The 13,469-nt window shown below is 41.1% G+C and overlaps 1 protein-coding gene across 3 annotated transcripts in view; it reads right to left on the reverse strand.

Annotated features, from left to right (window-relative positions):
* The window catches only part of TNRC6B (trinucleotide repeat containing 6B), a 46,046-nt gene that overhangs the window by 23,693 nt on the left and 8,884 nt on the right, over positions 1–13,469 (reverse strand). For 2 of the 3 annotated variants that reach the window (XM_009878538.1, XM_009878537.1), the window contains exons 4-8: positions 8,301–10,631; positions 6,879–7,037; positions 3,370–3,548; positions 2,075–2,149; positions 744–789 (exon numbers count right to left, since the gene is read on the reverse strand). In XM_009878538.1, coding sequence (XP_009876840.1) covers positions 744–789; positions 2,075–2,149; positions 3,370–3,548; positions 6,879–7,037; positions 8,301–10,631 — 2,790 coding nt within the window. The remainder of the gene's footprint in view (positions 1–743; positions 790–2,074; positions 2,150–3,369; positions 3,549–6,878; positions 7,038–8,300; positions 10,632–13,469) is intronic. The other variant, XM_009878539.1, reaches the window with a different exon arrangement.

A 13,469-nucleotide genomic window follows, 5' to 3' on the forward strand; every position in this document is an offset into this window, starting at 1 on the left:
ATGGCCTAAGATTTCAGAAATGTATAGTATATCTACTGCAAACCATAACAGTGAATACTCAGTGACAATCTGGAGGAAAACAGAATGCAAAGCTAAAACTGTCTGCAAGATTAAAAAAAAAATAAAAATCTGCGAGTTCCCTACTTAGCTTGAGAAAGAAGAAAGTCATGACAAATTCAAAGGTGAATAAATGAGATTAATTCAAAGGGTCAACTGCAGCTCTCATGCCAAGTCATGTTTTCCACACAGCTCATCCCACTTAAGCTGGGTAGTACGTGTGCTGAGGCAATCAAGAGTGAAAAATCTAGTTCTACTGACCAGTAACTTGTAATAGCCGGAGGCATGCCACTGAAGAAATCAACGATAGAAGATACTCTCTTTCCCGCCAGGGAATTGTGGTAATTGGGATGTCCTGCTGCCAAGAAGTAAATCAGTCCTCTTCCACCAAATGAAAGAGGACTGCGAATACAAACTACATGGATCAAAACTGTCTTACAAGATGTCCCTTCTACAAGTTACAGCTCCGTTCTGTACAGGTATACATCTCAATCTGACATACCAGCATCAGCTGCGCAACGATTCAGAGCCTACAGCTAAGATACTGGATGCTATAATTCTACCCTTCTATTATGAGGAGTGCTAAAAGTAAGGATCAAACCTTTCCAAAGCACAGCATGTCATTCACATAAAAATACCACACATGATCTCATATTTCAAGTGCATTTAAACTAAATTATACGCACCTACAGACAAGTCCATCTTACTGCCTGGAATGTCCTCAGTTTGACTCTGGGGGAAAAAGAAAATAAAAAATAATCAGTTCTGACTTCTAAGAAATGCTGAGGAATGTTTCAGAAAGCAGCCCCTGTTGGCTTAAGGTGGAACACAGGAAGAACATGGCTGTGCCAATGAAAAATTTTATTTTAAATGAAAATCAAACACAAGAATTCCTGATACCACCCTGGACACCTTGCCTCAACCCTCTTGTGCTGCATGTTCCAAGTTTACCCGCATGAAACCAGACACATGAACATGTGCAACAGAGAAAGATGGACAGACAGCTGCTCTGTGAAATGAACCTCTGCCCTCATGTTCCAGTGCTCGAGAGACGAAACACTGAAAATAGTGGCCAAAACGATAGCTCACCCTCATGACCTGTCAAGTCATCAAACCTTGAAATGTGCTGCCAAGTTATTCTTTAGTTGGCAGTCTGGGACAGAGTGTCCCAGAGCTTTTTAGAAGCATCTACGGTCTAGCAGACTCAACTAAAGCTTGGGAGCCAACAGACATTACAAACGAATCTTAGTTATGTCCATGACAGTTTGTGCAGCCTTGGGCTTCTCACACACCTGTATTACTATCTTTCACCAACCTGTATTACATACTATTCCTGCTTCACAGGATGACAGCTGGCACAATGTTCTGCAAAATGTTTTACAAATTGGCATGTCAGAAGTTCTTAGGAAAATTTTTAATGTAATAATTTTAAGGTACTTCCCTGCAGATCTGTCTTTTCTCTCCATGGTATGACATTTACTTATGCACTTTACCAATCAATCTTTAAGTGCTGATTAATAACAAGCCTTTTTTGTTCTAAAACACCCTGCTGCACGGTATTTAACATATATAGCCAAGACACACACAGGGCTGTAAATCTCCTCTTCTGCTAGGTGGCTGAGGTTCAGAACGAATAGCCTTCGACTCATCACCGATGTCTGACACTACAGCCAGGAGCTGAGGCCTCTACCTTTAGTACTCTAAACGGCATGTCATGAAAATAAAAACCAAACAAATGAACAAAACTCCAAATCCTATTACTTGCAAAGAAATTGCAAGCTCGGAACAACACCTGTCAAAGTAACTCCGAAGAGTCCAAATAGATTTCGGGTTATTCCGAGAAGCCTTTCTACTAGCAAGGAAGTGCTGAACATCCAGCTATTACAGATACTATAATCAACAGGCCAGCAGAGCAAATGCCAGGAAGTCGTTACACACTGTGAAACAGCTCATCTTTTGATTTAAGCTTACTACTTTTTTGCAAAGTGGGATTTTTTATTTAAAAAAATTTACTTACTAGCAAGCCCATATTTGAAAACTGTTTGGATAAAGGGTTCATCCACGAATCACTATTTCCTCCTTTTAATGCGCACTAAAGAGCAAAAAAAGACAAAGTATTTTAAAGCAACTTCTTTATTTCTTAAATTGTTTTATCCTTGAGACACACAAATATCAAATGAAAATCCTTGTATCAGAGAAATACAACTTCTGAACAAATAACTTCAAGTTTTTATGCAACTGGCAACATTTACTAAATACAATTTTCTTTCTTTCTTTGTCATAAAATTGTTCATTGCTAGGTATGCCAAACTGGATGAACATTTGCTGTATAAAATGCTTATCACACCTTCAGTTTTCTTCTGGAATCTGGAAAGCTTTGTGAATGTTACTTAGTTTTCCTCTGCTACTGCTTAATACATTCTTTAGTCTGCCACATAGAGAGGTGAATTTCTTCCTTGGCTTTCCTCCCTGTAGTACGGTTTCTCTTAGATGGGCACTGTGCTGACCTGGCTCTTGATTTGCTTTTACTGTAATTTACAGGTGATCAAAACCAAAACTGAACACAGTTCAACAGAAAATAGATTTTTTGGACAGCTGCTTTTGTGGTTAAAATAAAAAAGCTGTAAGTGTGGAAAAACGAGACTCATTTCTGCAAAATAAGAACTGCAAAGTACTAAGTTACCAACAGTATTTCCATGTTAGGAAGCTGCTCTGCACCCACCTTTTGAGTTTGCCCTCCTGATTTGATGAGAAGTAGCCAAAGCACAGTCCTTCAAATATTAATACACTACTGAGTGTTACTCTACTAGAAAACTTCAATGTAAACAAGCCTTAGAAAGCAATTTACTTGGGACTATAGTCAAACTCCTGGTCTTGTTTGAGGCCAAAGGTCAGTCACAACAAACCTAAATCCAGCGGTCAGCAGAAACAAAAGGAGCATGTGCCTGAGGGGCTACAGAAATCGCACTTCCAGAGGCTACGCAAGGCGAACAGCAGGAGCCTAACACATAAAAATATGTGAATAAAAGCAACAGCCTTGGGATACTCCCTCCCTTTTTTTCATTTAGTAATGGCTCTGCAGCTTACGTACCAAAAGTATTTGACAACTACTGGCAGATTTGTTAAGTTGCATTAAGTGTAACACATGCAAACAAATCCAGAAACCTCACATTTTTTACAATGCTGTAACAGGCACCTTTCTAAATGAATTCTGTAATATCTTTTTAAAAGAAAAACTATTACAATGCTCTAACATATCAGTCATACTGCTTTCAGACAACACAGTAATTATGAATCATTCAAGCATTTTACCTTCATTTGTGTTTTCTTTCCTCCTTGCCCCCAGTTTGTTGAGTTGTGGGAGGAACTGCTTCCCTGAGAGCCTGCTGTGTTCCAGACTCCTCCCTCCTCCTCCTCTTCCCAGCTGGAATGACGTGTTCCTGTCACCGGCCCATCACTCTCTCCCCAGCCATCTTGCATAGATTTAGAACCTTTAGAAAAAGGGGGAAAAAAAAAAAAAGCTCAAAAGCCATCTACAATACCATGCAGCTGGTGATTTGACACTGCAAGATTAGTTGAGATCCTCTGAACCCCAAAGGAGGACAAAAGAAAAAAGTATCTCACTCTAACAGCTGTTAAAACCTCTGCATGAATCCCGAAAGTCAAGGGATTTGGTGGCACGTTAGCATACCATGTTTTGTAACTATTTTAAAGCAATGTCAAACCCTTAAAGATGCAATAACCAGAGGGACTTCTTCTCTTATACGGATAGAGCTGTATTTGCATTTCTTTAAATGGCAACCTATTATTTTCTCGTGTAAATGAAAGACTTCAAGGACACTTAAAAACCAAGGGTGCTGATGACTCTGGTGCAGGTGGTTTATCAATTATTTCCTCTCTTCCTTCAGAACCTTAACACTTCCTTCGCAGTAAACTCTTTCACAAAATTACAGAAACAAAGAACTTTAAGGAATAACAACTAAGTAGAAATTGAAGGAGAGGACCTGACACCGCCTTCTGATATATGTAACACCAAAACTAGTTTAATGTGAAAAAAGCCCTGTCTGCTTGAATTTCTGTTCTGAAAAATGTCACTAAAAAGACTTATTAGCCCTGCTGTTTAAGTGGAGGTGCTGTCACCAGAAAGCTAGAACCATTTCCTGGTATCAGTTCAGACTAAGGACTTTTTCCCTGATGGCTTTTCTTGCTGTCACTCTCTAGCACCAGCTGTGAGGCAACTTAGAATTCTAACCTCTACCGACAAGCCAATAACAGCCTAAATCCTCATCTTGTCCACTGTCCAACTGTTCTTCCTGCTCTAACACTTCATTCTGCATAATTATTCCCCAACAATCTATCTCCTTTAAAACTGCTTTCATCGCCTTTTTCATAACTAATTCTTCGACTATCTAGGGTCTGAGTGTGGAAATCAGGGATAAGGATATTAACATGCATAGCAGAAAATGTGAATATAAAAAAAAGTCAGGAATTGTAACTAGTTGATCAAGGGCAACTCTTGATTATGCAAAAAAAAAAAAAAAGTACAGCAGCATTTCGTGGCAGTTTAAGAGCTACCTTAAAATCCACCACAAACAACAACTCAGATACTTCGCAGGAAACATCACTTTTTAAATTATATTCATGTGTACCGAAAAGGAGGTCTGCTTAGGAAACATACTGGTCCAAGTGCAAAAATCTACCTCTTGACCCTTTAATCATGCTACTTACGCAAAAAATGCTATATTTAAGGATTATGACTAAGTTCTTGACTCTGCAATCTAGAAATGTCATAAACGGGCTAGTCCCTGCAGCTTTAATTTATTTCCAGCCACAGGGTTTAAATATAGTACTATGATCCTGGTTTTAACTAAATGACCAGAGATTATTTTTCTGCATTGACAACTCTCAGGTCTGAGATTCTTGAACGTTAATCTGGACAGTGGCACACAGATGATTTGCCTGTAGGATTCCTGCTTCATTTTCTGCATCTGTTGAGTGAGGAGACACATAACTATAGTAAGCAAAGCAAGTTTTCAAGACAAAGATAAAATAATGATGTTACAAAAACTTGCATTTATTCCTACTTCTTCCAGGGAATTCCTAAACAATGTTGGTAAAAGTACCCAAGTCCCCCCCTTTTTTTTAAAAGCAGGTAGGTAATGATTTGTGCTTCCCTTTCTTGGCTCTAAACTCCTATTTTCCAATCACTGCTGGTCTCCATTTCCTGTCCTTACCTTCAACCATAAATTATGCCTTTGCAGGCTCTTTGCCCCAATTTCTTCTTTCAACTTATCCAAGACATTAAATATCTCCCCTTACTCGACTGGGTAAGTAGCTTTCTTCTTTCATTCTTTCTGGGTGCCAATTAGAAAGGAGTTGAGAGAGCAATCACGGAATACAGGAGAATTAAGATCTCGGCTCTTAACACTGGTAACCTACTACACCTACATACCCAACCCAATACAGATGTCACTGTCACAAATAAAGGGAAACTCCCTTTATTTGGCTCCTCTAGAGTTGGGGACAGCATACACGTAAAATAGTACACCTATACTGCAGCTCTTTGGTTATGTCACACATGCAGACCAGTTAGGACACAAGTGACCATGCATAGTCTTTAAAGACTCTTTTAAGCATCAACAAATCCACAGAATTTCCAGTGGATCATTACCATTTCAGAGGCTCTCATTTTGGTCATATTTGGGGGTCTTTGTACAGCTGAAAGAAATAATACAGCTCAAAAAGGCCTAGCATCCTGAGAAGTGCCAAGTTTGCGTGGCAGCCACAGGAAGCACTACAGCCACCCATGAAAGGTTGCTCTAATGATAACACTAAGAAAGCAACGCTTTTTTCCCAGTTTTGTTTCATGAACGGCTGAAATATTTAATTCGGGTGGAAGGAAAGGGGAATGACTCAACAGCATACAATCTGTATAGAGCATTTCATTCCAAACAATGACACGCTGCAAAAGCAACTTGTAGCTGCAAACGGTTTTACAGTGTGCATCATCAGTCAGGTTCAGCAACAGTCATGTATTTCCTACTGGAAACTTCATATCCAAATGTTATGGGCTTTGGCTATAGCATTGGTATGTTGTACCAGCAGGTGATTGCTTTTGTTTGCTGTACTTTCCTTAAAAAGAGTGAAATAAAACTTCTACAAATAACGTCCACAAAAATAAAACTCTTAATACAGCAAAATTTTAACTTCTAAGTAAATTTTAAAAGATTTCAACATCATCTCATTCATAAAGAACACAGCTGTAGGCAGGTAGCCTCCAGAAAATAGTCATCCACTTAGGTTCAACCACAAAAGAAAGTTCAGCTCTTAAGAGTTACAATTTTTCATATTCCTTCAAGTAACAACAACAGATCAACTGGAAGGCAAGTTGTATTACTGAAGTATAGATTACCACATACATAGCCTCCAGAGTGAAATTTGTCTGTACTATGCTTTCCTTTTTCTGATATGATTGGGAAAAATAATTTACAGTAACAAGTTTACATGCTAAATAACAAGTGGGCAGCCAAAGACAAAAAGACCTTTTGAGAAAAAGACACATTTCCCCACTCAGATGCTCTAATGTTTCAACACTTTCACAAACCAGAGCTGCCCATTTAAGAAATCTTTCGTTACCTTAAAAGACAACGTTCCAGTCATTTGTAAGCACTTGATCACATGCCCATCAAAATCTTACATGACATTCAACATTGTTTCTAGGCCTCAGGTAACAACTCCTCCACAGTAACCTACATCAAAAGGCCAAAAGCTAAAAATCTCCAGGACCACGGCAAAGAAACAGGTACCTGGCCTATACTCACTAGATTTCATGGCATTCGGGGCGTTGGAAGGTGCATTCCCCCAGCCTGTTGTCGATGCTCCAGTATCATCTACTTCACCCCACCCGGGACTGGTTTCATTTGGCTCACCCCAGGCGGACGTACCATTATCTGGAGCAGGTGGAGTGCTTTTGCTCCAGACTGCACAAAGGAGAAAGTTTTCATTACAGACCATTTAGACAACAAACTACTGCAGTGCAGCACCATGTCATTAATCTACTGCTTTCTGTTCAGGACTTGAGATTTACTAGCATGGGTACAACAGAACTGACAACTGTTTACACCAAACTTGGAGTGGGCACTGACTGCCATGGATGAAAGAGAATACTATGGGGTAAGTAATATTCTCTGCCCAGGTTACACACGAACCCCCATCTATTGCTGTCCTCCCGTCTGGAGAACTTCTATGATTAATTAAAAGCACCAGACTAACTCAGGGTTTTCATAGACTGAAGAAAGAATAAAGATGTATCTGAAATACGTATTAAAATGAAATAATGTTCTTTAAGGCATATTTGAGTCAGAGAAGAGATTACATAACAATACAATCTTAATATATTTCCAGACTAGGTAAAACTTCTTGTCCTCATTTCAAAGAAGAAAATATTTTGCTAGGTATTCTTTTTCATGCAGAAGAGGCAAACTGAGCCAAGAAACTTTATCACAGACTTGCTCAATCTCAAGTGTTAAATGAGTGTTTCAGAGGAAAGCGTTTCTGACTAAAAATAAGTACATAATTTTTCCCTGTTTCTCAAATAAATCAGTATAAAATATGGGATTTGGTCTGGAGAACAGGAGGCTCAAGGGAGATGATACTCCTCTCTACAATTACCTGAAAGGAGGCTGTAGTGAGGTGGAGGTCAGTCTTTTCTCCCAAGTTACAAGTGATAGGACAACACAAGGAAATGGCTTCAAGTTCCACTAGGGAAGGTTTACTTTGAATATTAGAAGAAATTTATTCACTAAAAGGGTTGTTAAGCATTGGAACAGGCTGCCCAGCAAAGTGGTTCAATCACTGTCTCTAGAGGTATTTAAAAGACGTGTAGATGTGGTGTTTAAGGACATGGTTTAGTGGTGCACTTGGCAATGTTAGGTTAACAGTTGGACTTGCCTTTTTTCTCTTAGAAACTCTTAAGAGTTTTCTGTCCAGCTTAAATGAATCTGTAATTCAACGTGTTCTTCAGAGTTCAGACTGGATGGGCAGATTTGTCAGCCAGCAACAACAAGCAGAGGACTGACTGATTCAGATTTTAAAGACACTTTAAAAACACAACCAATATGCAGAGAGGAAATTGGTTCTTTATGAAATAAAACTATAAGGAATCGGAGGCTACACAAGTACCTCTTACGCATCAAGGTTACATATGTATAGGAGCTTGCTCAAGAAAGGAATGAGACTAGTACCTGATGCTTGTGATTTGCTTGTCATTGGAGTAGGCAGGCTCTGCTCCCGTGGGGCCTGTCCTCCTTGCGAGTTCTTGTCCCACAGGTTCACATTCTTGTAGTTATAGCTGCTGGGATCTCCCCACGCTGAAGTGCCATCGTCAATATCCATCTTCCGACTGATTGACTGTGGAGAAGGTTCTTCCCAGCCACTTGGCTCCTCCTCTTTGGGGGCAGCTGGCTGTGGTCCGCTGTTCCAGTTTGGGTTTGGCGGTCGCCCATTACTTGGAGGTTGGGGCGGGGGACCCCAGGAACCAGAAGCCTCCTGCTGTTGCTGCTGGTGCTGCTGCTGCTGCTGCTTGTTCCAGGAGTTGGGCTGTCGACCCGTCTCATTCCATGTTGAAGTTCTTTTACAATCATCCCATCCACCCTTTGAAGCAGAGCCTGTATTTGCACCATTACCCCAAGTTCCAATCTCATTTTGCCCACCTTCACCCCAACCAGACACTGGCTTGTTTCCTGCACTTTCCCAGTTGCTGTTTTTCGTTTGGTCAACTTCCTCTCCCCAACCGTTCTTTCCAGAAGACCATCCTTGATTAGGTTGGCGTCCACCCCACCCCTGATCCTTACTAGAGCTGTCATTCCAAGAGGAAGATGATTTTTCTTCCGTTCTTCCTCCTCCCCAATTCGAAGAATTGGAGTTCTTATAGTCATTCCATCCTCCAGTATTTTTGGGGTCCTTCCACTCCGTTGAGGTTGAGAGCTCACCCCATCCAGACTTGATTTGATTGCTTTGGCTGGGTACATCGCCCCAGCCCCCTGAGTTCTTTGTCTGTGTGGCAGAGCTCTCCCACCCCTCAGTTCCTTTATCAGACTTCCCCTCAGGCCGTGGCATCTCTTCAATATCCCACACGGTATCTTGCTTAATTTGAGTTTGGCCCCAGCCAGTGTTTGAAAGCACTCGGGGGTCCAAATCAGTCCTGCTCAGCAGAGTCTGCAAGACTGCCTGGCAATCAGGATGCGTTGGCCTGTATGATCGGCGTCCAGAATTGTGACTGTCACTACTTCCTGCTTTGTGGTTGCTTCCAGTGCTTTGACCTCCAACCTCACTTCCCGCAGAGCTGGAAGATCTTCCCCAACAGGGAGCCTGGGAATTGCCTTGGTTTTCAGGGAGAGGGTGGCCTTTTTGATTGTCCCATGCTCCAGTGCTAGAATTTGGTTGGTTTGGACCACTCCATTCTCCAATCTTCAGTTCATCAGACCCAGACAGCTGTTTCCATTCTCCCTGAGAGACCCCAGATGTTAATTTGTTCCCTTCACCCCATTTGCTTTCATTTGCATGCTGAGGGCCAAAGTTCCAAGACCCACCACCCGTAGACCGGTTATTGTTATCCCAAGAATCGCTTCTTGACCCATTAGGTTTTTGAACAGAAGCTCCTTTCCAGGAGTCCTCTCTATCCTTTCCATTGTTCCCATGGTTTCCAGAATTGCTCTGTCCAGCGACTGTGTCAGTTCCAGAAGACCCCCTAGCTGTACCCCAAGATCCAACACTCCCAGTCTTTCTTTCTCCAGTGCTTTGTGAAGGGGTGTCAGTGCTCCTGGAAGGGTTCCCCAAGCCCATTTCAAAGGGCATTCCCTTATTCTCCATAGGGTTTGGTGAACTTAAGTTCAAGGAGTTAGTGTTTCCATTTTTTGGTCCATCAGTGTTATGAATTTGAGCCTGTTCTCTGCCAGAGACAAAGTTAACACCCGCATTTTCCATCTTTGACTGCTGTTCCCTAGAGGTCTGACCTACTGTGCTAATCTGTGCATTGGAGCTACCGCTATCGGATTCTGAAGTCCCTTTCCTAGAATTGCCTTCTTGAACCAGTGCCGGCCAAGCAGACGGGTTGCTATTTGGGTTAAAGTTGCTGAAGCCAGAACTGGGACCAATTCTATCTTGTCCACTCAAGTTCCTCCAATTACCTAGTCCATTGTTACTCTCGGCAGCAGGGTTGGAAGATTGAACAGATTTAGCCTTGGGATCAGATTTCCAGGCCCCAAGATTACATTCGTTTCCAGCGCTTCCAGACTGGCACTGGCTTCCTTTTCCTTTGTTATTAGTGGTGCTTCCTGGCAGAGCATTCTTCTCCAAACCAGGGTTCGAGGCACTGTTGTTATCGGTGGTGTTTTCGGAAGAAGACTCAGCATCTTTGCTGGCAATACAAGGCCACTCTTCCATGTCAGACCCGTCTACAATCACCTTGTCCCAGATGTGAGTTGGGTTGGCGTTGGTGCCGCTGTTTGAGGAGGCTCCAGGACCCCAAGTGGAATTTGCATAATTTGAAGCAGCAGCACCTCCAATTGCTGAATCTAAAAAAGAAACAAACAACAACCCATATCCAAAAAGGTCATTAATATTTGATACTATTATCACATTTTTGACACCACTGATGACTTTTCCAATAAGAACCCCTCCCTCAAATGTGCAACAAAGTTGCTTTGGAAGAACATCAGGCTGTAAAACACCACTGTAAATATCAATAACTTCTTTCGACAAAATCCCCATAAGCATTTTGTGGGCACCTGAATTCACCACTGACTCACTCCTGCTACCCTAAGTTCAAGAGAATAATTATAACCCAGCTAATGAACATTACTGACACTGGTGGTAGACTTTTCAAACACACATTTAAAATCATATTATATATAGAGCAAGAACACACATGTGTACACACTTGATGTGAATGTGTGTGTACGCAAGTCAGCTGTCGGTCTGCTACTCAACTGACTCAAAGCATCTACAATTTATTAGATGAAAAGGTAAAAGATTGAAGACAAAAAGCATCTATTGCATATATAAAGCTTAAGTCTATCCTTCAACTTCAAGCATCTTCTTCAAGTTGATTTTGCTACTGAAAATTTTTTTCAACCTGCTGCAAAACAAATAAAACTATGTCCAAAAGTTACTGTAAATCAAAAGAGCCCAAATCTACACAAATTACAATTTCTAGGTAGCGACATGCAAGCTGTATTCAGTATGTAATTACCCCACATTTGTGTCACTTCTATATTTACCCTAGAAACCAGAGTTTGTGGTTTTGCGAGCAGCTAAGCTGATGTCTCTGCCACTGGATGGAAGTTATTAAGAAATCTCACTTTTCCTTCTCTCTCTCACCAGCTCTATGATTTCAAGTTTCCCCTCTCATTCGTCACAGTTCTGATGGCAGTTAAGCCCTTCAACCACATCAACTGCATTCACTAACAAAAATAAAGTCCATTTTTTGATGGGTTAGCTTTTTGCTGGCTTAGCACACTGTATAGGGTAACTTGCAAGTTCAATGAGCTGTAAGGAAATTAGCAGGAGGAATGACAAGGAATAGGGCCCCTTTCTTGCTTCTGTGCTGAACTACTACAATGTTTTATGTGGTATGACTTCACATGGATAACATATTTGCACATAGTTTTAAGGCAGACCTAAATTAACACCGTGCCACAATGGATGAAGCCTGTGTCAGTGCTGGCAGTCTGATGTCTGCATATACGTAGACATGTTACCATTGTTAGTTTAAAATATCAGCCAAAATCCTCTCGCCATCCACATAATTACCTCTTATCCTCTAAATAATTTAAGTCCGTTAGTACTTTGATGTTCTCTATATAGGGTTCCACTCATTTTTCCATGTATTTTTAATACCAATGGACCCTAAATTACCCTCACTACAAATTCCCAGTGATGAAGACCAAGCTCTCTCCCTTCTACCAGAACCATGTACCGAATTCTAATATACTAATCATGTTCAGTTGTCCCACCCAACCAGTTTAACTCATTCTGCAGAGCATAAAGTTCATAGGAACATCTGCTATATATATATCGTTATTATCAATATTGACTCACATAATAGCATCACAGAATGGTTTGGATTGGAAGGGACCTTAAAGATCATCTTGTTCCAACCCCCTGCCACGGGCAGGGACACCTCCTGCTAGACCAGGTTGCTCAAAGCCCTTTCTCCAGCCTGGCCTTGAACTCTTCCAGGGACTGGGCATCCACAGCTTCTCTGGGCAACCTGGTCCAGCGTCTCATGACCCTCACAGTGAAGAAATTCTTCCTAATATCTAATCTACATCTACTCTCAGTTTTAGAACTGTTACCCCTCATCCTATCACTACTACTTCTCCAGGCTGAAACACCCCAACTATCCCAGACTGTTCTTGTATGGGAGGTGCTCCAGGCCCCTGATCATCCTTGTGGCTTCCTCTGGACTTGCTCCATCACGTTTGTGACCTTCTTATGCTGGAGGCTTCAGCTTTGAATATCGATAAGCAAAAGTTTGTCTCATCCCTTAAACCGTAGCTATCAAGATCCAAAAGACTAAGCAGTTCCCATGCACGCTGTGTTCCTTCTCTTGCCTTGAGCTCAAGTGAAAAGTTAACAACAGCAAGGAAGCACAACTCTCCATTGATATTTATATTTGGCTATCTTTTAGTACCCTGAGAGACCTTCCTCCCTCCCTCAATTTAAAAACTTTCTCATTAGACTGATCACAGGAATAGCTTAAGGAGGATAGCCAAAGATAAGTTCAAAACACTGCAAGGCTGCCGTCTTTTGAACTTAGCAATGATTCAGCAAATGAATGATGCTCAGGCAGATACGGGCTTACCAAAATCTTCAGAGAGGTAGGTGGTTTTAACAGAGCATTTCACGTTTCATTTCTGTGAAGGCATTCTAGAAATATTAAGATTGGGATACTTCCTGACATAGCATACTAGGGCACAATTTAATGGATTGTTTTATAGAACGACTTCCCCCTTGGTATACTTGGCAGTGGCAACAAAATTTTGGCAGTTTTGTCTTAAGATAATGCATAAGGCCTCTTGTTTCTTGCCTAATAGCAGTGACGCTGAAGAAAGTTTCTGAGTTGACTAAGATGAAAAAAGTTACTACCAAATGCCTAATTTTAAGTGTGTGGAAGTATGGAACTGAAATTAGCAAAAGTATTTAAATGGAATGCTGAAATGAAGACACAGTTTTGCTGTGAGAAATGGTCATGATTCTTAGAGAGCAACTACTAAAAGACTTTCATCAATAAAATCTAAGCTTTATTTTCCAAAATCGTCTTGCGTATCCTGAATATCACTAGTACTGGAAGAATTCTATATACCACTCTCCACCCCGACCCCTGTAGTGCTAAAAGACAATAGTAAATT

The sequence above is a fragment of the Apaloderma vittatum genome, unplaced genomic scaffold, assembly GCF_000703405.1.
Source record: "Apaloderma vittatum isolate BGI_N311 unplaced genomic scaffold, ASM70340v1 scaffold16111, whole genome shotgun sequence".
Classification (NCBI taxonomy): domain Eukaryota; kingdom Metazoa; phylum Chordata; class Aves; order Trogoniformes; family Trogonidae; genus Apaloderma; species Apaloderma vittatum.